The sequence below is a fragment of the Corvus kubaryi genome, unplaced genomic scaffold, assembly GCF_017639235.1.
Source record: "Corvus kubaryi isolate FWS band 111438036 unplaced genomic scaffold, C.kubaryi_AGA036_p1.0 123, whole genome shotgun sequence".
Lineage (NCBI taxonomy): Eukaryota > Metazoa > Chordata > Aves > Passeriformes > Corvidae > Corvus > Corvus kubaryi.
The window spans coordinates 679,698-703,653 of NW_024580658.1; the positions used below are offsets into that span (position 1 = coordinate 679,698).

A 23,956-nucleotide genomic window follows, 5' to 3' on the forward strand; every position below is an offset into this window, starting at 1 on the left:
ACATGGAGCTGGGTGTGACACTGGGGGGGACACGAGGGGGGGGTGTGACCCTGGGTGTGACCCTGGGGGGGACCCTGGGGGGACATGGAGCCGGGTGTGACACTGGGGGGGCCGGGGGGGGGGGTGTGTGACACTGGGTGTGACCCTGGGGGGGACACAGAGCCAGGTGTGACCCTGGGGGGGTGCAGGGAGCGGGGTGTGACCCTGGGGGGGGACACGTGTCCCACACTCGGCTCCAGGCGTGTCCTGGGGGGTGTCCCTCACGTGTCCCCCCACACTGGCGTGTCCCTCCCCTGCCCAGGCCGGCGGAGGAGCCGATGGAGGCTGAGCCCACGCTCTGACCCGCCCGGATCGTCCGGAAAAACCGAGGAACACCCGGAAGAGATGAAAAACACACACACACACACATTAAAAAAAAAAAAAAAAATCACAGTAAAAGGAAAAAAAAAACCAACAAACAAACAACAAAACCAACCAAAAAAACCAACAAAAAAACCACAAAAAACCAACAAAACACCAACAAAAAAAACACTAAAAAAAGGGCAAAAAAAAAGAAAAAAGGCAGAAACCGAAAGGAAAACCAGAAAAAAGAGGAAAATATTTTCTTTTTCTATTAAAAAGAGGAGAAAAACACAAAAAAATCCCCCCGCCCGTCCTGTGCCCCCCGGCTCCCCGCGGTGTTTGCGGTCGTGTCTCTTGTGCAGCAGCGGTTCCACCAGCACCCCCTGTCCCCCCCGTCCCCCCGGGGCCCCCCCGTGGCCATCAGGTCCCCCCGGCACTGCCCGGATCCCCCCCGGGGCTCCTCAAGATATTTTTTTTCGGGGTTTTTCCTTATTTCCCCCTATTTTTGTGTCTCCCCCGCCTCGTTCCCTCCCTGGCTCCGGCGTCTGTCCCTCCCCAGGGGAGGCGATGGGAAATATTCGTGCCTTTAAGTAAGGATTTTTTTTTAATGCCTTAATTTCCCTTCATTTTGGGTTTTCTTAATTTTCTTGGGTTTTTTTTTTCCCTTCGGCCTCCCCGTTTGGGATGGGGACACGAGACAAAGGGACGAGCCCTGTCCCCCACTCTCCCATCCCTTTGTCACCCCGGCGCCTTTGTTGGGATCAAATTTGTCCTTAGAGGGGGAAAGAAAAAAAAAAAAAAAAAAAGGAAAAACCACTTTATTTTCCTGTTTGTCACCAGCCGGAGGGGCCTCGGAGCGATTTTAGCTTTAAAAGAGAGAAAACCACCCAACCCCTCCCAAAAAAGGGATATAATTTTATTACAGATGGATTATTTAATAGTATTTTTTTAATGGGGGGGCGGAGGGGGGGACGGGGACAGCGCGTCGTGGGTTAAGTTATTCCGGGGGCAGGGGGGAATTTGGGGCGGTCCCAAATTAGGACAGAGGGCAAAGGGTGTCCTTGTCACCTCTCCTGGGGGGAAGGACCCTGGTTTAGGGTGAGGAAGGGGGGGATCACAGCGGGGTCCCTGCTGTGGTGTCCCCAACCCTGGGGATCCCCCTCCCCACCCCAGGAGGGGGAAACGCCTCTGGATTTTGGGGGGAGGGGGGCGATGGAGAGGAGGGTCTCCGGCCCCCCGGCAGCGTGCCCGGCTTGCTTTGGGCTGGTGTCCCCCCTGCCCCCCGTGTGTCCCCCGTGTCCCCCCGGTCCTGTCCGTGTCCCGCTCACGCTCGCTCTGGGTCTCGGTTCGGTATTTTGTAAGATGTCACCGATGTTCGTCCTTGTATAAATAAACTGTTTCTGGCAATACCCGCCGGGCCCGCTGCCTCTGGGGGGGCCCGGGGGGGTGGCGGTGGTGCCCCTGTGTCCCTTCTCCTGTCCCCTTTCCCCCGCCGTGTCCCCACGTGCCTCAGTTTCCCCACCCACCGCAAGAGGCGCAGGGAGGGGCCAGGGCGGGTCCCCTTTGTCACCCCCCGGGCTGGGGGGGCTCCGTTCCCTCTGTCCCCCCCCTCCCGCTCCGCAGGACTCGGGGCCGGGGTTGGTTTTGGTGCTTTATTTGGTTCGAAACGGGGTGACCCCACCCACAGCGAGGTACGAGGGGGTCGCGGCTGGGGGCGTGCCCCCACCCTGCTGCAGAGGGGAGGGGAGAACTGGGGGCCGCTGGGGGGGGGGGGGGGGGGGGCGGCGAGTCCCCCCCGGGCCGGGATTGTCCCTGTGCTGTGTCCCCAGAGCCGCCGGGCACGGGGCACCCCCAGCTCAGCCCCCCGGAACGGGCACAGCTCAGGAGGAGCCCCCGGGAGCAGGGGAGGGCGGGCAGAGACCCCTCACCCGGAGCGGGTCCCTGGGGCGGGTGAGGGCGAGGATGAACTGGGACAACTGCTCGGTTTGGGGGTCCCGGGGGAAAGAAGTGTGACAGTGAACCGGGAACAGAGCAGAAACCCCCTACTCAATTTGGGGATCTCTGGGGAAGGATAACTGGGATAACTGAGGATAACTGGGACAAGAGTGGGGACCCCCTACTCAGTTCCAGGGTCCCTGGGGTCCCTGGGGAAAAGGAGTGCGAGAACGAACCGGGAACAGAGCAGAAACCCCCTACTCAATTTGGGGATCCCTGGGGAAGGATAACTGGCATAACTGGGATAACTGAGGATAACTGGGACAAGAGTGGGGACCCCCTACTCAGTTCCGGGGTCCCTGGGGAAAAGGAGTGCGACAACGAACCGGGAACAGAGCAGAAACCCCCTACTCAATTTGGGCGTCCCCGGGACAGGTGAGGATGAACTGGGGACCAGAGCAGGGCCCCCTGCTCGGCATGTGGGGCGGATCTAGGGGGTTCCCCGGAGCCGCCGGAGGGTGAGGATGAGCTGGGGCAGCAGGGAGCACACGAGCACGGGCCCCAGGGTGTAGCGGGCGCCCACGTTCAGGTACCACAGGGCCGTGTCCTCGCTCTTGGGCAGCTTGTGCAGCACGTCCAGGGCCAGCAGCCCCAGCGCGGCGCTGCCCAGCGGCGGCTCCAGCCCCCGCAGCTCCTCGGCGGCGCGGCGGCTCAGGGGGTGCCTGGCGGCCAGGGCCAGCCCCAGCGCGCTGCCGCCCACCCGGCACAGCGAGGCCCAGGGCCGCGTCTCCGGCCGCAGCCACGATGGGTCCGAGCACCGGGCACCGGCGCGGCGGATCGACCTGCGGGGAGCGCGGGGCTTGGGGTGTGCACCCCCAGAAACGGCCTGGGGGCAGAGCTCTGGGGTCAGCCCCCTCCCCAGACGGCCTGGGGGCAGAGCCCTGGAGCTGGACCCTGACAGCCTGGGGGACACATCCCTGGGGTTAGTCCCTCCACCCCCAAAAAACACTCTGGGAGCAGATTCCTGGGGATACCCCTCTCCAGCCTGGGGGTCAGACATTCTGAAAGCTCTGTCAGCTTCCTGACACCCTGGAAGGCTGATCCCTGGGACCCCCCTCTCCCCGTGGGACCCCCCGGGACCCCCTGTGCCCGGGCACTCACCAGTCGAGGTCGAGCCCCGCGGCCGTGGCCAGCCCGTGCAGGGCCAGCGCGCTCAGGAGCAGCCCCAGCGCCGCCGCCAGGAAGAAGCGGTACTTGAGGAAGTTGGGGGGCCAGCGCTGCAGTCCCCAGCCCAGAGCCATCCCTGGCAGCAGGGACAGGCGGGGTTGGCACGGGGATGGACTGGGAAGGAGCTCGAGGGAAGGGGAAGGAGTTGGGGTGCCCCCCTCACCTGCCAGGGAGCCGGTGACCACCTGGTGGGGGAAGTGGGCCAGGACGAAGATCCGGGAGAGCCCCATGGCCACCAGTAAGAGGATGTAGACAAGGAATGGGATCAGCCTCAGCACCCGGCTGGAAGGGAATGGGGGTCAGCGCGGGGGTGCCAGGCAGGGCGGGATTGATCCCACCCGGCCGCGGGAAGGAGGAAAGCACAGCTGAAGGAGGCAAGAAAAGGTCCTGGTGGGCTTTTGGGGGGGTCTCACAGCCATTTCCCGAGCTGCCAGGAGAGAGATGTGTCCCCCTGGAGCTGCCCTGCTGGGAGGGGAGGGATCCTGTTCACCCTCCGTGGGTGCTGCCCACCGAGCAGGGGTCCCATATCCACCTCGCTCTTCCCACAGGCGCTCTGGAAGCTTCCAAGGGACAGTGTGAAGCCCGGGATTCATCCTGCCTGCTCCCCGTGGGCTCTGCCACAGAGGAAAGGCCCCACATCCCACCCCCTCTGCCCACAGGAAGCTCCCCAGCGCTGCCCAGTCCGGACTCACCGCCGGGTGCACCTGGACACTTCGTTGGTCAGCGCGGTGACAATCGGCCACAGGGCCGCCCCCAGGATCATGCAGTGGCCCGAGGGGCTCCCTGGGGGATGAAGCACAGGGGTGGTTGTGGGGAGCGTGTCCCAGCCCAGTAAGAGCTGGGAATGTCAAGCCCAGCCCTTCCCCGCTGCTCAGGAACGGCTCTTCCCGCTTCCAGCCCAGCATTCCCACACGGATGGGGCTCCCGGGTGCTTCCCTGTGCATCCCGGGGCTGTGACTCACCCGGGCCCGTTTCGCAGCTGGCCGGGAACTGGCGCAGCGGGAGCTGCTCCCGGCTGGAGAGCCCCGACTCGTGGATCCACCAGTACGGGCGCTCCCCGAACAGGAACCTGCGGGCACGGAAAGCAGGGAGCAGTGGGACAGACAGACAGCCCAGCGAGCCGGGAGGGCGGAAGTCAGGCATGGAGGTGGCAGCAGGAGGGCAGGATCCCTGCCGCTCATCCCGGGATTTCCAGGGATGAAGCCGGGGCAGGAGGGCAGGATCCCTGCCAGTCCCGGTGCCTCCCGGCGGCGTTTCTCTGCCAGGAATTCCTGGCAGATGCTCGGGGCAGCTCGGGTGACCCTGCGGAATGCCACAGGCACGGAGTCCCTGCCCGGAATTCCACAGGCAGGGACCAGGGAGTGTCCCAGTGCCCCCCCCATGTCCTCCCCTCACCATTTGAGGACCACGTTGAGCCACTCGGCCACGAGGGCGATCCAGAGAACCATCACGGACACGTGGTCATCCAGCCCGCGGGCCAGCGGGAAGCAGATGGTGTAGATGGAATTGGGATCCAAGTGGGAGGTCAGGAAGAGCCAGAACTGCTCCAGCCAGGGCGGCCCGGCCTGCAGGGCCACGGCCACGCGGATCCCGGCCTCGTGCAGGGCATCCATGGCGCTGGGCTGGGACACGGGAGGGAGATCAGCCCCGGCACAGATCCCCTCGGGAATCCCTTGGGAACGGGGTAGGAGGTGGCTGAATCCTTAGGAATTCATTGGGAAGGGGTGGGAGGTGGCCAGATCCCAAGGGGTGCCTTGGCACCGATTCAGGGAGTTGTTCACCACTCAAAGTTTGCCCACAAATGACTCCCAAATTACTGCCCGGGGGGGTCCCAGCAGAGCAGACCTGTGGCTCTGGGATGGGGGCCAGGGCAGGATCCCGGGGGATTGGTGTGGGATTTGCTGGAGCAGCTGTGATGCTCCGAAGAGCCACCACCTCCCTGGGGCTTCCCCTTGGAAGCTTCCCTGGCTCTCCCTGTGGTGATTCTGCAGAAGGCCTGGGGTCTCCCTGGAGTCTTCCCTGGAGCCAACCTGGGTATTCTTTGGCGTTTCCCTGGGGTCTCCCTAAAGCGGGTCCTGGGCCTCCCTGGGGTCCTTCTGGGCCTCCCTGAGCTCTCAGGCCCGAGGCCTCCCTGGGGTCTCCCTACACCAGACCCGCGGCCTCCCCATTCCCACCAGCAGCCTCTGAGCCGCCCTGACGCTCCTTAAACCTCCCCGTGGCACTCCCCATCCCCCCGGTACCGGCGGGAGGTACCTGAGGGGGGGGCTTCATCCCGGGGACCCCTCAAAACTCCCTCCCGCCGCTCTCAGCGCCCTCTTCCGCCTACACTCCCCATCACCGCCCGCGGCGTGGCGCGCTACGGCGGGGCGGGAGGGACAAACAGCGCCCGGGCTGGGCTCAGCCAATCAGGACGCGGGGCGGAGCAGATCGGCGGGGCGGAGCGCCAATCCCCGCCCTCGCTGCCGCGCGGCCCCGCCCCCGCCGCGCCTGGCCGAGGCGAGCGGAGCCGCGGGCGCTGCGGGCGGACAAGATGGCGGCGCCGGGCGAGTACTTCAGCGTGGGCAGCCAGGTGTCCTGCCGCACCTGCCAGGAGCAGCGCCTCCAGGGCGAGGTCGTCGCCTTCGACTACCCCAGCAAGATGCTGGCGCTCAGTATCCACCCGCCCGCGCCTCGCCGCGCTGGTCCCGGCCCCGGCGCGGCCCGCTCGGGCCTCTGCGGCCCGCCCGATGGGGAGGGGGGGGCGTGAGGGAGGGAGGGGAAAAGGGGGGAAGGAGGGGAGGGGGTGTGAGGGGATCGAGGTGGGCGGCGACAGGGAGGGGTTTGAGGGGCAGCGGGGAGACCCCCGAGGGAGGGGGGCAGTGGGGAGTCCGGTAGGGAGGTTTGGGAGGATTGGGGGCGCCTCGTCTGGGGGGGGCGGGGGGGATGGGGGCGCTCCGTCCGGCGGGACCGGGGGGCCTTGTAATCGGGTGAACGGGGGACTGAGGAGCCCTGTGTTGGGGTGAATGGGGGAGTTGGGAGGTTTTGTACTGGGTGAATGGGATGTGGGGTGTCCTATAGGGAGTTTTTGGGGGGAGTGAGGAGATTTGTATTGGGGGGGATTGGGGAGCCTTGTATTGGGGTGAATGGGGGGATTGAGGGGCCCTATATTGGGGGGAGGTTTTGGGGGAGAGAGAACACCCAGCACTGGGGAGAATGGCGGGGAGTGTGGTGTCCTGGAGGTTTTCTTGGGGGGACAGTGAGGAACCCTGTAGTGGGGTGAGTGGGGGTGTGGTGTGCCCTGTAGGAAGGTTGGGGGTGGGGAGCCGTGTATTGGGGTGAGTGGGGGCAGTGTGGTGTTCCCTGGCCCCCCCAGTATGAATATACGTGGATAAGGTTTTGTTTGGAATCTGCAAGGAATGGGAAAAGCCAAGTGCTGTTGGAAAACAGTGGAGGGAGCCAGGAGAGGGGGGAAGGTGAATGCTCAGCCCAGGGCTGGCGTTGGAGTTCTGGAGGCCCAGGGCTGGGTTCTGCATGGAATGAGGAGCTGGGAGAGGGTTTTGTGGCTGGAGCTCTGGGAAACACAATAGGAAAAGCCCCCCTGAGTGCCTGGGATGTGGTTGGAGTCAGGGGAGCTCCCAGGTCCCACTAGAGGCAGCAGGAAAATCCCAGCTCGGTGCTGCTTGTCTGCCCCAGAGAGGGCTGAGCGCTTCCCTTCTGGCTTGTCCCAAAGTCTGGCTCTTCCTCCCAAAGCTGGGATGCTCCAGCTCATCCCCCCGGCATCCCTGGCTTTCTCCTCATCACTGAGCAGCATTTTTTAGGATGGGCCCCACCTTGGGCTCAGGAGGGCTGGGAGAGAGGAACAGGGACTTCCACGAGGATCCCTTCCAGGAGGAGATGGTGTTGGCATGGAAGAGGCCCTGCATTCCGGGCTCCCTGCTCCATCCATCCCTCCCTCCCTCCATCCTCATGGGAGCAGAGGAATTGTGCAGGAATCCCTGTCAGCTCTGGAAGGGGTGGGGTTTTTTGGGGGGTGTTGTCTCATTCACAACAGCAATACCAACAACAAACCCGGTCTGTATGAGGGTGAGGAGGCCTCTCCTGGCAATTCCCTTCCTTCCAGAATAGGGAATGCTCCCCGGGAGGCTGCTGCCTGCACGAGGAAAGAGTTCTGGTGGAAAAAGTGCAAGTTTGGGGTGCAGTGGTGGTGCTGCTTCAGACCAGTGGTGGTGATGGGCTGGTGCTGGTGGGCCAGGACTGGAGAACTCAATCTGGAGTCAGGAAAAGTGCATCAGCATCCATCAGGCCCAAGGCGAGATGTGTGGCTCTGTTGGGATCGCTGATTATCCCAAACAGGGACAAGGCAGCAGAGAAACCTCCCACAAACCCAAACCTCCTCCTGGTTTGCTCCCGGACTGTGTCCCACCTATAAATACCTCCCTCTGGATTTGCTTTCCTTAATCCCCCCCTCCAGAATGCCCCTCTTCCAGTGGCAAGCCCAACCACGCAGACATCCTGCTCGTAAACTTACAGTACGTGTCAGAAGTGGAAATAATCAACGACCGCACGGAAACGCCTCCCCCTTTAGCCTCCCTCAACGTCAGCAAGGTGAGAGCCCCCTCCCGCAGGGACCACCGGGAATCCTGCAGGGATCCAGCGGGATTCGCTGCTGGAGCTCGCCTGCTCCCAGCACAGCTTCCCGGAGTTCCAGTCTGGGCCTGAGGTTTGGTGGTTTGCGTCTGGGTTTTAGCAGTTTGGGCTTGGGATTTTGGCGCTTTGGGGCCTGGATTTTGTTGGGTTTAGGGTCTGGGCTTTTGGTGTTTGGGGGCCTGGGTTTTGGTATTTTGGGGTCTAAGGTGATCTTGTTTTGGGGCTTGGATTTTGAGGGGTTTGGAGCCTGGGTTTTGGTAGTTTAGGTGTAGGTGATGGTGTTTGGGGTCTGGATGATGCCATTTTGGGTCTAGATTTTGGCATCTTGGATGTGGAGTGGACAGGAGGGGTAAAGATGTGGAACTCATGGAATTTTGAGGAACTGCTTTTCGTCCATCCTGGAATGGGATTGCTGCTGATTCCCAGTGATGTGAAAGAAAGGGAAGGTGGCCCCGAGTCCTCTGTGCTGGGGTGAATCCAGCTGTGGGGTCTGGCTGTAGGGTGCTCAGTTGTCACCTCCTTGTCCCATGGGGACACCTCTCCCGGGGGTTGGTGTCACACAGGTGGCACCAGCCGGGTGTCTGTCCCCTCCCCGGGTCCCTTCCCGATGGATTAACGCGTTGTCAGAGGTCTCAGATGACACAGCTGCCACCAAGATGTGTCTGTGGGCTGTCACTGCAGCGAGTGACATTGCTGGGAGCGCAGCCTGGGGGAAACCCTCAGGAATTCCAGTGCTCACTTCTGTCTTTTCCAGCCTCCAAGTAATTGTGGGTTTGGTGTGTGGGGAAATAATGGATGGAGTCGTGTTGGAAGGGGCCACACAGTGGCCGTGTCCCCAGTCCAGTGGCAGGAGGGGACTTCTGTGGGGCTCTATCCCACATCCCCTTCCCCATGGATGTGCAGGCAGGCTGGGATGTGGATGGCTGGTACTGGTTGTACTGGGAGGAGGAGGTGTGGGCACGTGGGAGTGCTGGGGGTGCTCCGGGGAACCCAAAAAGTTGGGGACTCTTGGGAACAGCACCTGTCCCAAGAGGCTGGCACCGGCCCGAGGACCTCGGCACAGCCATGCAGTGCCATTCCAGGCAGATTTTGGAGGGATCCCCTTGACCTCCTCAGCCTGTGTGGGATGAGGGACCACCCTGGCACTGGGGGACACTGGCATGGCCCTTGGTGGCCTCCGCATTGGGCTTGGTGGCCCTGGCATGAACCTTGGTGGCCCTCACGGTCTCTCCTTGCCTGGTGCTGTGAATTCCGTCATTCATCCAGAGGGCGCAGGGAAGTGACTCATCCATTCATGCCGCCTGCACAAGGTGTGTGCCGGGGAACGCTGGAATTCCTCGGAATGCTCGAATCCAGGAGGCTGGAGCCGCGTCTGATCCATTTCCTCTCAGGAACGTGGATGGGTAGGGAGAGCACATCCTGCTGCGGGGGGTGATGAGCACAGGGATGGATCCCGATGGAAGTGCTGGGATGCTGCTGGTGCTGGCACCTCTCCAGGGTTTCCAGTCTGCTCCCAGTGGCCTCTTCTCAGGGCTGTCCCCAAATCTGGATGCAGCAGCTGCTGGAGGAGCATCCCAAGGCTTGGGAAAGCGAGAGGCTTGGGACAGAGGGGATCTAAACCTCAGGCTGGGCAAGGGGGATCTGGTCTGGCTGGGAAGGGGATCTGCTCAGGGAGGACATGGCAGAGGTGATTCCCAATGCCCTGTCCCACAGTTCCAGCCCATCCCAGTGTGGTGGGAGGATGCTTTGGCATCCCCCAGCTGTGATCCCGGTTCTCCAGCCTTGGAGCAGCCCCCCCCGGACAGATGAGGGGCTGTGGCACCCAGGGAAGGCTGGGAGGGGTGTGGGGTGCAGGGAAGTTCCTGTGGAACATTGTGCCTGGTTTGGAAACCTGACTGGTGGTCTTGGAGGGAGAGAGTGATTCCCACATGGAACGGGGTGGGTGGCCTGTGAGGGCGAGGAAGGCTCCTGTCCCTGTTGAGGCATTCCTTGATCCCTGGGAAGCACACAGGGAGCATCCCAGTGCTCCTGCAGTGGCTCTGCTCCCCGGGGCACGGGCAGGGGACACGGCATGGCTGGGATAGGGACATCTGTCCCTTACAGGCACCAAAGTGTCCCCAGTCAGTGCGAGCTCGGGCTTTCCGTACCTGGAGGGGCTTTGGAAGGGGTGACCCCCCCCCGCCTCAGGCAGCACCAGGAAGCCGGTCCAGCTCTGAGAGCACTCCCAGGAATGAGGAGGCTCCAGGAGGAGGAAGAGGAGGGATGATGCTGATGTGTCTCCTCCACTGCGGCAGCTCCAGCCGGGAAAAGGCAGCTGGTTCAAGGCTGCTGCCTCCAGGCACTGCATCCTTCTCCTCCCACATCCATGGGATTCAACATGGGGGATGCCAGGGTCGGGGTTTTCCATCTCTATTCCAGCACCCTGTGTGTAATCACACCTCCCCACACACGGATGCGACTCCCAGATAACCAATTCTGGTTATTTTTTGGGAACAAATCAACTGCTGCAGGCTAAAGTTGCTCGTACTCCTGCGTGGAGCGTTTACTCCCAGTGTGATGGGTATTCTGGGCTCCTCTTCCCCATCTCCATCCCAAGTAAAGTGAGTAGTGGGGGTGGTTTGGACCTTAAGTGACAGAATTAATTTGGAAAAGGCCAGGGAGAAGGGACAGGGGGTGTGGAAAGATGGCAGCACCATCCCCCAGATCTTTGGGAGACCCTGGCAGTGGTGAGGGTGCCTCAGAAGGGGAATTTAGGCTGGAATCACGAGTGGCAGAGCCGTGTCCAAGGGTTCCCTGGGTACCCTCATTGCTCCCAGCCCAATTCCCTGTCCCTGTGTTTTCTCAGCTTGCCAACAAAGCGCGGACGGAGAAGGAGGAGAAGATGAGCCAGGCGTATGCAATTAGTGCTGGTGTCTCTCTGGAGGGGCAGCAGCTCTTCCAGACTATCCATAAGACGTAAGTCCCCACCTCGGGATCCCCAGTCCCCACCTCGGGATCCCTGTGCTCTCTTTTGGGGTCCCTCGCACCTTTTTTGGGGGATTCCCATTGCTGGCTCCCTCGGGTTTGCCATGCTGCGCTCTGATGTGTCCTGGGATGTGCTGGATGGGATCCTCAGGGAGGGAGGATGGCTCCCTGCCTGCTCCCTGCCCCTCCCTGGCACATCCCACCCCTCTCTGGTGGGACACTGGAGTGGCTCTTTGCCCCCTTGGTGGGACACAGGCCCACGCCGGGGGTGGTGGTGGCTTTCCCAGGCCAGGTGGCATTCCCTGATCCCATTCTTACTCCCCTCAGCATTAAAGACTGTAAATGGCAGGAGAAGAACATAGTTGTGATGGAAGAAGTCGTCATTGCCCCTCCGTACCAGGTGGAAAACTGTAAAGGCAAAGAGGGAAGCGCCCTGAGCCACGTACGCAAAATAGTGAGTGCGGACTGGGGAGACTGGGCGTGCTGGGAGGGCAGCACATCCCTGGGGACACCCAGGAGCACACCTTGGGTGGGCTCCAGCCTGTCCTGGGTATCCCCTTCCCTTTCCAGATCCCTTTCCCACCCTTCTTTGAGTCGTGTATTCAGAACTGTGCGTAGGGGCTGGGGACACTGGGGAGGCTGGGAGGGTGTCACATCCCTGGGGACACCCAGGACCCCTCCGTGTTTGGCCTCCAGCCCATCCTGGGGTTCTCCAGCTCCTCTTGGGCACCGTTTCTTCCCTAAACCCTTCTTTTCCTCCCTCCATCCCCCTCTTTCCCCATGCAGGTGGAGAAACACTTCCGGGACGTGGAAAGCCAGAAGGTCCTGCAGCGTTCACAAGCACAGCAGACACAGAAGGACACGTCCCTGTCGTCCTGAGGCCACCTTGGGCTCGCCCTGTCCCCGCGTCCCCTCCCCGGAGGCGCCGCCGGGGGCACCTTCAACTTTTATTTCCTTTTTTTTTTTTTTTTTTTTTTTTTTTGGGGAATCTCAACCAATTCCAAACTTTAAAACAAATGAGAAAAGAGAATAATTTAAAGCTCCTCACGCATTACTTGACTAACAGACTTTGTTTCTCCGCCATGGTTTCTCCCTCCAGCCGGTCAGACTCCGTTAATTTTATTTTTTGGCGTTTTTTCTTTTCCTTTTCCTCCCACTTCCTGCCTCCCTCTTCCCCAAAAAAACCCCCAGAAAATAAAGCTAACGAGCTGACTGTGGTGGCCAACCTGGGACCCTCGTGACCAGCGTGGTCTCGTTTTAATTTTGTTTGCACAGGGCAAGGCTTGAATTAGTCTTATTTTTCTTATCTTTAAATATATATATGAATATATATTAAAATGTTCTTTAAATATTTGTCTGCTTCTAGCAGGGTCGTGGCAAAAAATCCCTCTAACCACCCCCCTGGGAGCAGCCAGAACCTGGATTTGGGGTTTTCCCCCATTTCCTTTATGTTTTTAATTTTTTTGCCCTTTCTCATTTAATTTTAAATTGTGTTTTGAAATTTTTAAATTATTTTTGCCACGATCCACCCCCTCCCGTTTTCATTTCCTTTCATTGTTTTTTGGTTTTTTTTTTGTTTTGTTTTAAAGAAAAAAAAAAAAAACCTGATCAAATTCAAAACAATTCAAGCCCTGCCTTTAGGAAAGTTAAAGATTAAAAAAAAATATTTAAAAAAAAAAAAGAAAAAAAAAAGGAAAATTTTTTAGTCTTGTTTAGCAAAAAACAATAAAAACCCGAAATTTTTTTAACCATCACCGGAGTCTGTGGGGGCTCAATGGGGGCGTGGCCTCAGCGCAGGGGGCGTGGTTTGCGGCGGGGGCGGGGCTTAGGCGCGCATATATTATGAAAGGGCGTGGTCTGTGGGGGCGTGGCTTTAGCGGGGAGGCGGGGCCTGGCGCGGCTGTTGCAATGAAGGTTTGCTTAATTAATTAGGCGTGGTTTAGGGCTGGAGGGGCCTCAGTGGTAAAGGGGCGCGGGCTCAGGGAGAAGGCCGGGCCTGGGGCGGGCTGAGGGCTCGGCGGGCGCGGTGTTTCAGCGCGGGGCGCGGCTTTGGGGCGGCGATATTTGAATTTTGGGGCGCGGCTTTGGGGTCGGCGGCGATATTTGAGTGTTGGGGCAGGCAGCGATATTTGAATTTTGGGGCCTGCAGCGATATTTGAGTTTTGGGGCCTGCAGCGATGTTGGGGCGCGGCTTTGGGGTAAATGAGGGTGCCTCAATTAAAGGGGCGTGGCTCGGGGAGGGGGCGTGGCTGGGGAGGGGGCGTGGCTTCCCCGTGGCGGGGCGGTGGGCGGCGCTGATTGGTCCCCGGGCGCGAGGCGGCGCTTCCGGCGCGGCACTTCCGGCGGGACGTCCCGGTAATGGCGGCGGGCCGCGGGTGGAGGCGGCGGGCGCTGCGCCTGCTGACGGCGGGCGGCGGCGTCCTGCTCACCCGCTTCCCCTTCTGGCACTGCTTCAGCGGGCTCCTGCTCTGCGCGGAGCGCGCCGATCTTCGCCGGTGCGCGCCCGGCGGGGGGGACGGCGCGGGGGGCCTGCAAGTGGTGGTGGGGGCCCGGGCCCTGGGAGGGTCGGGAAGTGGTTCTGAGGCCCGGGGCTGGTACGGGGCTGCGAGGGGTGGTGTGGGGCTGGGGCTGATGGGGCTCTGTAAGAGTCTGGGGGTGGTTGTGGGGCCGGCAGGGTCAGAGGTGGATGTGGGGCCTTGAGGGTCTGGGGCAGAGCCCTGGGGGTCAGGGGTCCGTAGGCTGGTGTGGGGCCGTGAGGACCTGGGGGAGGCCCGGGGTGGTGTGGGGCCGTGAGGGTCTGGGGGTGGTTGTGGGGGGCTGGGGCTGGGAGAGCCTGGAGGTGGCTGTGGGGCCTGGGAGGCTGCTGAAGTGTGGGGCAGCTGGGGCGCTCCTGGGCAAGTGTGGGGCTGCTCCGGGTGCAGGGGACCCTCAGTGGGGCTGGGACAGCCAGAGGCTGAGTTGGGGCACGGAGGGGCTGCCTGGGGCTGAGGGGAGACACTGGGAGCGCTGGGGTCTGAAGGAGGGATCTGGGGTCTTGGGAAGGGGGCAGCAGCAGTGGGGCCACAGAGGGGCTGTGCGGGGCCAGGTGAGGGCTGTGGCTGCCCGATAACCGGAGGGAGGATTTGGGGGCTCTGGGGTGAGTCTGGGGGTGCCAGAGCTGCCGTCCCCGCAGGAAGCCGGACATCCCGGTGCCCTACCTGTACGTGGACATGGGCGTGGCCGTGCTCTGCGCCAGCTTCATGTCCTTCGGGGTCAAGCGGCGCTGGTTCGCCCTGGGGGCCGCGCTGCAGCTGGCGGTGGCCACCTACGCCGCCCACGTTGGGGGCCACGTCCACTACGGCGACTGGCTCAAGGTGAGACCCCCTCACCCCCCAGACCCCGCCCTGGCGGCTGCAGGGTGGCGATGGTGACGGTGGCGGTGCCGCTGACCCCGCAGGTGCGGATGTACTCGCGCACCATCGCCATCATCGGCGGGTTCCTGATCCTGGCCAGCGGCGCGGGGGAGCTGTACCGGCAGAAACCGCGGAGCCGCTCCCTGCAGTCCACGGGACAGGTGTTCCTGGGCATCTACCTCATCTGCCAGGTAACGGGGCCGGGGGACAGCCGGGACAGCCAGAGGCTGCTGTGCTGTGGGCTGGGGACACAACTCCCTGCGGGAGAAGCCTTGGGACAGTGCTTGCAGTGCCCCAAATTGTCCCCGGTGGGAGCCTCAGGGCGGTGCCACTGCGCACCAGCCCCACGCTGGCCCCAGGGAAGAAGCCTCAGGGCAGCAGTTGTCCTCGGGTGATTGCCACCAGTGCCACCCATGTCACCAGTGTCACCCATGTCACCACTGCCACCGCACTGCGTCCCCCATTCTCCGCGGGGCAGAGCCGTTGTGCGGGTGCTCCCGGTGCCACCACTGCCACCGCACTCCAGTCCCCCGTTGTCCCTGGGGCAGACACGTGGGACGAGTGCTGCCATGGGCACCGGTGCCACCGCGCTCCGTCCCCATCGCCCCGGAGCACAGCCCTGCCGCCAGCATCCCCAGTGCCCCCTTGTCCCCCCCGTTGTCCCCCAGGCCTACTCGCTGCAGCACAGCACCGAGGACCGCCTGGCCTACCTGGACCACCTGCTCGGAGGGGAGCTGGCCCTGCAGCTGCTGTTCCTGCTCTACGGGCTGCTGGCGCTGGCCTTCCTGTCGGGCTACTACGTGCGGACGGCGGCGCAGGTGCTGGCCGTGCTGCTGCCCCTGGCCATCCTGCTCATCGACGGCAACCTGGGCTACTGGCACGCCCTGCGCCGCGTCGAGTTCTGGAACCAGATGAAGCTCATCGGCCAAAACGTCGGCATCTTCGGGGCCGTGGTCATCCTGGCCACCGATGGATGAGGGGGAAGGCGTGGGATGAGCGGGGGGAAACGGGGGTGAAAGGGGTGGGAGGGGTTTTTTAAGGAGCGCCTCTATTTATTCGTTGATTTTTGGTTTTTTTGGTTGTTTTTTTTTTTTTTGTCTCTTTTGTAAATATTTGATAATTTTGGTGGGGGCGGGGGGGGGGGCCCGGCCGGGGGGGGGGCGGCCACTGTGTGGCCAGGGCCCCTCTCCCTGCTGAGGGGTGTCACTGCTCCCCCCCCCAAAAAGATGTATTTTTACTGATGCACTGAGGAATGTTTAATGTCTCACCCTGGAAGGGCTCGGCTTTGGGTGCCAGGGTGAGGGGCTGCAGCTTTTGGGGGAGAAACTGCTTCAGAGGAGTCACTTTGGGGAGGGAACTGATTCAGGGGGAGATGCTTTGGGGGGCCTTGGAGGGCAGAGCTCCTTTGGGGGCTTGGGCTGGAGGGGCTGCTTCAGGGGAGCTGTTTTGGGGGACCTTCATGGGGAGCCACTTGGGGGGGGCAGCTCTTGCGAGGGACATGAGTTGGAGGGGCTGTGGGGGAACTGCTCGAGGGGGAGCCACTTTGGGGACTTGGTGGAGGGGCTGTGGGTGTTCTGGCGGGGGGGGGCCGATGGGGCACAGGGAGGGCCTGGCAGCCCCCAGGGTCCCCGTGGGCTGTGTCCTCACTGTCCCCATCCTGTCCCTGCGCTGGGCAGGTGTCCGTGTTCCCCCCCGGGCTGGGCAGGTGTCCGTGTCCCCCCCGCCCCGTCCGGAAAAGCAAACAGGGCTGATAAGGGGCTTCCTGCGGGGGGCCCTAATGCGCCTCCGGCGGAACCGGGGCCATAAAACGCGGGCAGGCGGCAGAGCCCTGTTTGCTCGGGGGGGGCCACCGGGGCTCCTCACCCCCCGGGACCCCCCCGGCGGCTCCAGCCTCGCGCCATCACCCCCAGACCCTCCTCTTCCTCCTCACTGCCCTGGGAGAGCTGGGGGCACGCAGGGGACACCCCCTGCCCTGTCCCCGTCGGGGTGTCCCCTCTGCCCGGGGGCGCAGCCCCCGCCCCGCCCCGCCGGCAGAGCCATCCTGTGACCTTTGGAAAATGTCTGTTTGCTGTCACTCGGATAAATGGGGCAGAAATCTCCCGGCCCCCCTCCCCGAGTGTCCCCGCGGGCGCTGGGGGGGGCGCTGGGGGCCACCCGCACCCTGATCCCCATGGATGTGACAACGTCAGTGACAGCGCGGTGGCATTGTCACTGCGCTGGCGTCCCCCCGGGCCCCGGGATGGGGCAGATCCTCCCTCGGGGCGCTCCTGTGCCGGGGAAGGGGGGCCGGATCCAGCCCCGCTGCCTCAGTTTCCCCGGACACGTGTCAGGCCCCGCGGGGGGGTCTCCGCAGCCCCTCGGTCCCATCAGCCCCGCATCGACCGCGGGGACGTGAAAGGTTCTGGGCTGGGGGGCTGCGGGGACTGCTCCCCCCTCCCGGGGCTGCCGTGAGCCCGGCGCCGCTCGGCCGGGACCCCCCGCCCGTGCCCCCGCACCCCGGCGGTGTCACCGCGCGGCCACGCCACGGGGGACAGCCCGTCCCCCACTGCCACCAGCCGTGTCCCCGCCGCCGCTCGCCGGGGTGACAACCGGGGCAGGAGTGGGGAGCGCGTCCCCTCCGGCCGGGGCCGGCACCCTCCCGTGTCCCCTCCGGCCGAAGCGTGTGGCCTCCAGCCGGGCTGGTGGCACCCTGTGGTGTCCCCACGAGCCGTGTCCCCTCCAGCCAAGCCCCTCCACCCCACTGGCCGGAGAGGCGGCTGCATCTGGGTGGGGCCATCCCGGCGTTTTTGGGGACCCTCTTCTGCCACCTCTCCCCATCCCAGCACCCCCACGGTGGCTTTGGGGGCCCCTGCCCGGCGGGCACGTCCCTGCCGCGTCTCTCCGTGCCTCAGTTTCCCCCGGAGCCGGTGATTGCTCCTTAATGGTAAATCCATAAGGGATCAATGTCCCCGCACGGGGGGCTGGAAAGGGCACCTCATCCGTCCTGGGGGTGGTGACAGCGGTCGATGGCGGTGGCGGGGGCTGCGGTGACAGGGCTGTGGTGGCGGCTTCGTGCCCGGTCTGGGGAAACTGAGGCAGCCGGTGCTGTGCGTGTGTCTGTTCCCTCCGCTGTCCCCCGTGGGTGGCTTGTGCCAGTGCCGTGGGTCTTGTCCCACGTGCCATGTTTGTGTCCCTGTGTGTGGCTGATGTCCCTGTGTCCCACTGTCACATCCCCAGGCTGTCTCAGGGCCAGGTATGTGTGCCGTGGCCGCGTGTGACATCCGTGTCCATGTCCTGTGTCCCTGTGCCATGGCCACGTGTGACATCCATGTCCATGTCCTGCGTCCCTGTGCCATGGCCGCGTGTGACATCCGTGTCCTGTCTCCGTGCACTGCGGTTGTGTGTCACATCCATGTCCCTGTGCCCTGGCTGCCTGTCACAGCTGTCGTGTGCCATATTCATGTGTCTCACCTTCTCTGTGTGCCATGGTGACATGTCACATCCCTGCCCGTGTCCCGTGCCCGTCTGGCATTGCCATGTCCGTGTCCTGTGGCCACACGCGTGTCCCCGTGTCCGTGTGTCCCACCCGTGCCCCCCATGCTCTGTCCTCCCCAGCCCCTCAGTGCCCCAGTCTGGGGACTGTGCTGGGGGACAGTGACAAGGTGCTGGCACGTGTCCCCTGGCCCTGGCGGGGGGGCCGCAGGGTCCTGCGTGCCCGTGGGTCGGTCACGCGTGAGGGAGGAGCCACCAACCCCCCTCAGGCTATAAAACCCCGGCGGGTGCAGGAGCCGCCGTGTCCCCGGCACTGTCACCCCACTGCCAGGCCCTACCTGTCACCTCTGCCTCTGCCATCGTGAGTGCAGGGACGGGGCTGGGGTCCCGGGGGGTCCCGAGGGGAGGTCGGGACCCCAGGAGGGACAATCACCTTGGGGACATGTGGGGTCCCTGGAGGGGAGGTGTCCCTTTGGGTGCACGTGGGTCTCTGGGGTCCTTTGGGGTGGGACAGCTGCCTGGGGGACACTGGGGGGTGTCTCTGGGAGGGAGACGACCCCGCGGGATACGGGGGAGGGGGGTCCCGGGGGTGAAGATGTCCCTTGAGTGGGGCTGGGGTCCCGGGTGGGGGATGAAACAAACCCTTAGGGAGTTGGGGGTGTTCTGGGGGTGTGACATTCCCACAAGGAATGGGCTCCTGGGGTATGGTGGGGGGCAGAGCGGAGTCGGGGGGGGGTCCCGAGGGTGATAAGGGCACCCCAGGGTGATGGGGGCACCCGGGGGCGATGGGGGTGCCCCACCCGCAGCCTCAGCCGCCCCTCGCCCCCGTTCGCCTCAGATGGCGACGTCCCCGCGGCCGTGGCGCGCGCTGGTGGCCGTGTCCCTCTGTGCCCTGCTGTGCCTGGCGGCCGCGTACCCCCCGAAACCCGAGAGCCCCGGGGACGACGCGTCCCCCGAGGAGATGGCCCGGTACTTCTCGGCCCTGCGCCACTACATCAACCTGGTCACGCGGCAGAGGTGAGCGCGGGTGGGTGCGGACACGCGTCCCCTTGGCCCGCCCGTCCCTGTCCCCGTCCCTGTCCCTGTCCCTGTCCCCGCGCACCCCTGGGCTCCCCTGCCCCGCCCGTGGGGTCCCCTTCGCGCCCCCGCGCGCGCTCCCGCGGGGTCCCCGTTGCTCACGCGCGTGCCCCGCGTCCCGCAGGTACGGGAAACGCTCCAGCCCCGGCGCCGCGGTGACCGAGCTGCTCCTGGGGGCCGGCAGTGACAGGTCACGGTGAGTGTCCCCGTCGCTGTCCCCGTCCCCGTCTCCACCGCCCCGCGGGCAGAGACAGGGGCTGCACCCTCGCCCGCACCCCGGGGTGGAGGTCCCGGGGTTGTTTGGGGTCGCAGGGAGGTTTGGGACCTTTGCTCACACCGGCTCTTCCCGCAGGTACGGAGATGACGACTCCTCGTGGTGACCGCCCCGCCCAGCCCCCCCTGTCCCCCAAATCCTCCCCATCTCTCCAGGTCCCCCCAGGGGATCCAGGGCCAGCGCGGGACCCCCCGCTGGAGGGCCGGGGACCCCCAGAACCCGGCTCGGGGGCATCCCGCTGTCGGGGGGGGGCCCCGACCCCGTCCCGTCCCCACCGCTGTCGGGGGGGTCCCGCGTGGTCCCTGCACGGCCCCGCAGCGACAATAAAGAGCACGATCGTGGGCACGGCCGGGTCCGCGCTGTGTGTGCGGGGGGCGCAGGGGGGCCTGGAGCGGGGCCGGGGGGTGCGGGAGGGATGGAGGGGTGGAGGGAGATGGAGAGGGGATGGAGGGGAGACGGAGGGGTGCAGGGGAGGATGGAGGGGGAATGGAGGGGTGCAGGGGAGGATGGAGGGGTGCAGGAGGGATGCGGGAGGAATTGAGAGGCGCAGGGGAGGATGTGGGAGGGATGGAGACGTGCAGGAGGGGTGCAGGGGGGGGTGCAGGAGGGGTGGGACGAACGAGGCACAGGAGATGCTGGGGTGCAGGGAGGGGGGGCAGGGAGGGGGGGGGGGGATGGGGGGGTGAAAGGAGGGGAATAGAGTGGAAGGGGGTGAGGGATGGAAATTTTGGAGGAGGGGGTGTGGAGAGAAGGGTGGGAGTGGGGTGAGCTGAGGGCTGAGGCACACTGGGGTTGGATACTGGGGTGCACTGGGTGTTGGGTAATGGGGGGCACCGGCGGGGGGATCCACCATTGATGGATGTCGGGGTGCAGAGGGTGCTGGGGGGGCTGTGACGGGGCTGCAGCACAGCGGGGTGGACATTCGTGGGGGGGCTGGGGTGCGCTGGGTGCGGGTGCACGGGTTACTGGGGTCCACTGGACATCCCCGTGGGGCCCCCCCCGTGTGAGGACCGTGGCCGTTGGGGGCTGTGCCAGGGCTGGGGGTCCCGTGTCCCTCTGCCCCCCCACCCCACCTGGCCATGGTGGGAGTCCGGGGATGGCTCTGTCCCCACGGCCGCTGTCGGGGGTGGCTGTAGCCCCCTGTCCCTCACCCTAACATTGCCTCCCGATTCCCCCCCGATTCCCCCATCCCTCTGTCTGCCCTTCCACTGTCCCCCTGTCCCACTCCCCACCCCTCTGTCCGCTCCTGCCACCCTTACACCCCGCCAGCCCCCCTGAGTGTCCCCCTCCAGTCCCTCTGTCCCCACACCTGTCCCTCTGTCCCTCTGTGGGGCCGAACACCCGTGTCCATGTCCTGTCCCCTCCGGGAGCCCCCTCAGCGCGGGGTCAAACATTAACCAGAGCTGTGTAGGGGCCAGCTGTCCCTGTCACCCCCCACGATGGCCCCTGTCCCCCCCTCCCCGTCCGAGTGGGCACCTGGCCACAGGTGCTGCGTGGCAGGGTGACATCAGCGGGGGGACAAGGGGATATAAGGGCCAGCACGGCCGTGGCAGCAGTGGCACCAAGGACCCCGAGTGTCAGGCAGCGTCCGCTCGTCTCTCCGTGTCCCCGTGTCCCTGCCCGAGGAAGAAGGTGAGAGGGGACAGGGAGCTGAGGGGGGTGTGAGCAGAGAGCGGGCGTGTGACAAACGGGCATGTGACAAACGGGCGTGTGACAAACGGGTGTGTAACAAACGGGGTGTGCAGGGGACAGCGGCGTGATTGTGCGTGTGAAACGCGTGTGCAGTTGCTCGTGCAAGGCTGGAGGTGTGCAGGGGTGGGACACGGGGTGTGCACACGGGGGCGCGCAGCTGTGTACAGGTGTGAGTGCACAGGTGTGCGCAGGTGTGTGTGACGCGTGTGCGAGCGCACCCCGTGCTGTTCCCATCCGTGTGTGACCCCCGTGTCGCTGTCGCAGCCATGGCCCCGCGCTGGCCGCCGCTGCTGTTGGTGGCCTGCGCTCTGGTGGCGCTGCTGCCGCTGCGGCCCCGCGCGGCCCCGGCGCAGCCCGCGTACCCCGGGGACGACGCGCCCGTGGAGGATCTGCTGCGCTTCTACAACGACCTGCAGCAGTACCTGAATGTGGTCACCCGCCCGCGGTGAGCGGGGCCCCGGGGCTGGCGGTCCTGATGTGCTCCCTATCGCGACATGCTCCCTGTCACAACATGCTGCTCTGCCCATCGTGATGGGCTCCCCATCCCGACGTGCTCCCACCATGATGTGCTTCCCTTCGTGACACGCTCCCCGTCTCAATGCCCTCCCCATCATGGGACGCTCCCTATCGCGACACACTCCCCATCGTGTCCCTCTGTCACACCGCGCGCCCCGTGCCGCTGCCCCCATAACGTGTCCCCGTTGCAGGTACGGGAAGCGGGAGGGCGGGCGAGCGCTGGGCGAGGAGCCCCTCGGCGCCCCGGGGTGCTGAGCCCCAGGTAAGGGATTGGGGGGTGTGGGGACCCCCTGCGTGCTCCCCCCGGCCTCAGTGTCGCCATCGGGGACAACCTGGGGGGAAGGGGAGCTCTGGACGGTGCACGGGGCTGGGGGAATTCAGGGGGAGGCCCTACAGGGTGCAGGTTGGGGGACATGGGACCGGGGGGGGTCCGGGGGGTGCTCTGTGGGGAAGGGGACACGGGGCTGGGGGATCCTGTGTGACCCCCCCGCTTTTGTTGCAGGGACACCGCCAGGGCCGAGTGGGTGAAGGAGCCCGGGGGCTGCATCCTCCCGCCCCTGCTGCACCCCCGGACCCCCCAGAGCCGGCACCGTGGGGCCGGAACAGACCCCCTCAGCAATAAACCCCCCATGCAGCCACCGCCTGTCCTGCCTCTGCCTGCTCGGGGACACTGGGGACGCTGGGGCTGGGGGGCACCGGGAGTACTGGGGGCACTGGGGGTGTTGTGGACCCTGAGTCTGGGGACCGTGGTGATGTTGGGGACAGAGGGGTTGCTGGTGGCCCTGGGGGTGCTGGGGCCACGGGACACTGGAACTGGGGACACTGGGGACACTGGGCACTGAGAATGTCGGGGGCGCCGGTGCTGGCTGTGCTGGGGACACTGAGGGTGCTGTGACTGGGGACTCTGGGGACACCGAGTGGCGCTGCTGGGGATACTGGGGGTGCTGGCACTGTGGACACGCCTACGCGGCCGTCCCCGTCCCTGGCCCCGTCCGGTCGGTGCCAGTCGCGCGTGTCCCGCAGCTCCGCCGCGATGCCGGCGGCCGCCCCCGCCTCTGTCACGGGTGAGTGTGCACCGGGCGGGGCTTGCACGCGCACACGCGCCTGCGAACACCCCCCGTGCAGGGGCGGCGGGGGGCACAGGGAGCGAGAGCGCGGGGCTGTGGGCGCCGGGCGGGCACGCGCGTGGGCACGGGGCACACCCAGGCCTGGCACACGCGTGTGCAAGGGGGGGCTCGCTCCTGCGGGGGTGGGCGCTGCGCGAGTGGGCGGCCGCCTGCGCGTGTCCGTCCGTGTGCGTGGGTGCGGGCGCGTGTGGGTGTGCGGGTCCGTGTGCGGGGCTGCAGCTGCGGGTGCGCGTGCCTTGCACACGGACGCCGGGCGGCCCCTTTAAATCCGCGCTCCCGCCCCCCCCGCCCCACCGCCCCCTTAAAGGGGCCGAGCCCCCGCCGGCCCCCTCCCCACGCCGCGGGACGCTGCGGGGGGGTCCCACCCGTGAGCGGGGTGGGTGTGCAAGCACGGGTGTGCAAGCGCGGGTGAGCGGGCACGGGGGGGCAGCGCACGCGCGGGGCGGGGGCCGCGGGGAGCGCGCCCGCGGGTTTGCACACGAGCGGGAGCGCGCGTGGGGACGCGCGTGGGCGCCCACGGGGGCGCGCGTGCACGGGGGCGCGCCTGTCAGCCTGGGCGCGCACACGCGTGTGCGCCGAGCGGGCGCGCAGCGCTGTTGGGGGGGGGGATGCGCGGGTCCGCGCTCGCGCGCTCGCGTGCTCAGGTGGTTTGCACGCGTGGGTGCTCGTGTGCGCGTGCACACGCGGGAGATGCGCGTGCACGAGCCGTGCCCGCGCGTGTGAGCTCGCGCCGCGGCCCCCCCGGCCCCCTCCCCGCCGCCGGGTGCGCAAAGCGGCCGGAGCGTGCCCGGTGCACACGCGTGTGCAAGGCGGGGGGCGCGGGGCCGGCGCGGGTGGGGGCCCCACGCGGGGCCGGGGGGTTGCGGGGGGGGGCGGCGGTACCCGGATCTGGGGCGGGGGAGCCCGGCCCCGCAGCCATGAGCCGCCCCGGCCGAGGGTCCCCGCCGCCCGCCCCGGCCCCCGCCCGCGACCCCCCGACACCCCCAGGTACGGGGGGGCTGCGAGGGGCCGGGGTGATGCCACGCGGGGGGTGATGCCGCTCGGGGGGCGGCGTGGGGCGGGGATGCGGTGGGGATGGGATGGGCGGAGGGAGATGGGCTTGGGGGGGTTCGGGTGATGCTCTGGCCCCCCCTCAGATGGGGGGGCTGATGGATGTCCCCCCCTCCGCCCCCCCGGCCTCATCGCGATCGTCCCCCGCCATTGCAGCGCAGCCGCGCAGCCGCTCCCGCCCCCGCGGCCCCGGATGCGGCCCCCCTCAATTGCATCGCCCCCCCCATCGTGCCCCTCATCGCCCCCCCATTGCATCGCTCCCC

At 65.3% G+C, this 23,956-nt stretch overlaps 7 protein-coding genes across 11 annotated transcripts in view; 6 read left to right on the forward strand and 1 right to left on the reverse strand.

Moving 5' to 3' along the window:
* The window catches only part of HDAC5 (histone deacetylase 5), a gene marked incomplete at its 5' end in the record, with an annotated part of 4,248 nt that extends 3,815 nt beyond the window's left edge, over positions 1 to 433 (forward strand). The window contains one exon of the mRNA XM_042048575.1: positions 302 to 433. Within this exon, the coding sequence (XP_041904509.1) occupies positions 302 to 341 (40 nt within the window). The remainder of the gene's footprint in view (positions 1 to 301) is intronic.
* A 1,547-nt stretch (positions 434 to 1,980) lies between these two features.
* G6PC3 (glucose-6-phosphatase catalytic subunit 3) lies at positions 1,981 to 5,867 on the reverse strand. Its single transcript, XM_042015307.1, has 7 exons — positions 5,758 to 5,867; positions 4,900 to 5,126; positions 4,467 to 4,573; positions 4,197 to 4,287; positions 3,668 to 3,786; positions 3,439 to 3,580; positions 1,981 to 3,119 (listed from the first exon to the last, which is right to left on the reverse strand). The coding sequence occupies exons 1-7, from the start codon at positions 5,773 to 5,775 to the stop codon at positions 2,768 to 2,770; spliced, it is 1,056 nt and encodes a 351-aa protein (XP_041871241.1). The 5' UTR covers positions 5,776 to 5,867; the 3' UTR covers positions 1,981 to 2,767.
* Positions 5,868 to 5,969: 102 nt separating this feature from the next.
* Positions 5,970 to 12,335, forward strand: LSM12 (LSM12 homolog). Its single transcript, XM_042015725.1, has 5 exons — positions 5,970 to 6,155; positions 7,955 to 8,088; positions 10,976 to 11,085; positions 11,422 to 11,548; positions 11,881 to 12,335. Exons 1-5 carry the CDS (start codon positions 6,035 to 6,037, stop codon positions 11,971 to 11,973), a joined length of 585 nt encoding a protein of 194 aa, XP_041871659.1. The 5' UTR covers positions 5,970 to 6,034; the 3' UTR covers positions 11,974 to 12,335.
* A 643-nt stretch (positions 12,336 to 12,978) lies between these two features.
* TMEM101 (transmembrane protein 101) lies at positions 12,979 to 15,731 on the forward strand. Of its 3 annotated transcripts, none has more exons than XM_042015606.1 (4): positions 12,979 to 13,008; positions 14,267 to 14,447; positions 14,531 to 14,677; positions 15,155 to 15,731. In XM_042015606.1, the coding sequence occupies exons 2-4, from the start codon at positions 14,304 to 14,306 to the stop codon at positions 15,461 to 15,463; spliced, it is 600 nt and encodes a 199-aa protein (XP_041871540.1). In that variant the 5' UTR covers positions 12,979 to 13,008; positions 14,267 to 14,303; the 3' UTR covers positions 15,464 to 15,731. The 3 variants fall into 3 exon arrangements, with proteins under 3 accessions (XP_041871540.1, XP_041871453.1, XP_041871360.1); XM_042015519.1 differs by lacking the exon at positions 12,979 to 13,008 and adding an exon at positions 13,096 to 13,209; XM_042015426.1 differs by lacking the exon at positions 12,979 to 13,008 and adding an exon at positions 13,425 to 13,589.
* A 2,530-nt stretch (positions 15,732 to 18,261) lies between these two features.
* Positions 18,262 to 19,644, forward strand: LOC121658654 (peptide YY-like). Its single transcript, XM_042015845.1, has 4 exons — positions 18,262 to 18,318; positions 18,796 to 18,974; positions 19,159 to 19,230; positions 19,387 to 19,644. Exons 2-4 carry the CDS (start codon positions 18,796 to 18,798, stop codon positions 19,412 to 19,414), a joined length of 279 nt encoding a protein of 92 aa, XP_041871779.1. The 5' UTR covers positions 18,262 to 18,318; the 3' UTR covers positions 19,415 to 19,644.
* Positions 19,645 to 21,240: 1,596 nt separating this feature from the next.
* Positions 21,241 to 22,147, forward strand: LOC121658934 (pancreatic hormone-like). Its single transcript, XM_042016550.1, has 3 exons — positions 21,241 to 21,445; positions 21,708 to 21,778; positions 22,019 to 22,147. Exons 1-2 carry the CDS (start codon positions 21,267 to 21,269, stop codon positions 21,769 to 21,771), a joined length of 243 nt encoding a protein of 80 aa, XP_041872484.1. The 5' UTR covers positions 21,241 to 21,266; the 3' UTR covers positions 21,772 to 21,778; positions 22,019 to 22,147.
* Positions 22,148 to 22,477: 330 nt separating this feature from the next.
* MPP2 (membrane palmitoylated protein 2) overlaps positions 22,478 to 23,956 on the forward strand; it is a 7,748-nt gene continuing 6,269 nt past the window's right edge. The window contains exon 1 of one of the 3 annotated variants that reach the window (XM_042016102.1): positions 22,478 to 22,580. In XM_042016102.1, the coding sequence (XP_041872036.1) occupies positions 22,550 to 22,580 (31 nt within the window). In that variant the 5' untranslated portion in view covers positions 22,478 to 22,549. Of the gene's footprint in view, positions 22,581 to 22,946; positions 23,052 to 23,956 lie in introns of those variants that run through there. The other 2 variants (XM_042016185.1, XM_042016281.1) reach the window with 2 other exon arrangements.

What these genes read in the sequence shown, in the direction of transcription:
- G6PC3 (XM_042015307.1), bottom strand. An exon ending in GTGTCCAGGTGCACCCGGCG is followed by an intron (nt 3,787 to 4,196) that starts GTGAGTCCGGAC and finishes ATTCCCTTCCAG; the next exon opens with CCGGGTGCTGAGGCTGATCC. An exon ending in GGTCACCGGCTCCCTGGCAG is followed by an intron (nt 3,581 to 3,667) that starts GTGAGGGGGGCA and finishes CCCTGCTGCCAG; the next exon opens with GGATGGCTCTGGGCTGGGGA.
- LSM12 (XM_042015725.1), top strand. Translation starts at nt 6,035, where the DNA reads ATGGCGGCGCCGGGCGAGTACTTCAGCGTGGGCAGCCAGGTGTCCTGC. An exon ending in CAGCAAGATGCTGGCGCTCA is followed by an intron (nt 6,156 to 7,954) that starts GTATCCACCCGC and finishes CCCCCCCTCCAG; the next exon opens with AATGCCCCTCTTCCAGTGGC. An exon ending in TGAGCCACGTACGCAAAATA is followed by an intron (nt 11,549 to 11,880) that starts GTGAGTGCGGAC and finishes TTCCCCATGCAG; the next exon opens with GTGGAGAAACACTTCCGGGA.
- TMEM101 (XM_042015426.1), top strand. Translation starts at nt 13,453, where the DNA reads ATGGCGGCGGGCCGCGGGTGGAGGCGGCGGGCGCTGCGCCTGCTGACG. An exon ending in GAGCGCGCCGATCTTCGCCG is followed by an intron (nt 13,590 to 14,266) that starts GTGCGCGCCCGG and finishes CCGTCCCCGCAG; the next exon opens with GAAGCCGGACATCCCGGTGC. An exon ending in GCATCTACCTCATCTGCCAG is followed by an intron (nt 14,678 to 15,154) that starts GTAACGGGGCCG and finishes GTTGTCCCCCAG; the next exon opens with GCCTACTCGCTGCAGCACAG.
- LOC121658654 (XM_042015845.1), top strand. Translation starts at nt 18,796, where the DNA reads ATGGCGACGTCCCCGCGGCCGTGGCGCGCGCTGGTGGCCGTGTCCCTC. An exon ending in AACCTGGTCACGCGGCAGAG is followed by an intron (nt 18,975 to 19,158) that starts GTGAGCGCGGGT and finishes CGCGTCCCGCAG; the next exon opens with GTACGGGAAACGCTCCAGCC. An exon ending in GCCGGCAGTGACAGGTCACG is followed by an intron (nt 19,231 to 19,386) that starts GTGAGTGTCCCC and finishes CTCTTCCCGCAG; the next exon opens with GTACGGAGATGACGACTCCT.
- LOC121658934 (XM_042016550.1), top strand. Translation starts at nt 21,267, where the DNA reads ATGGCCCCGCGCTGGCCGCCGCTGCTGTTGGTGGCCTGCGCTCTGGTG. An exon ending in AATGTGGTCACCCGCCCGCG is followed by an intron (nt 21,446 to 21,707) that starts GTGAGCGGGGCC and finishes TCCCCGTTGCAG; the next exon opens with GTACGGGAAGCGGGAGGGCG.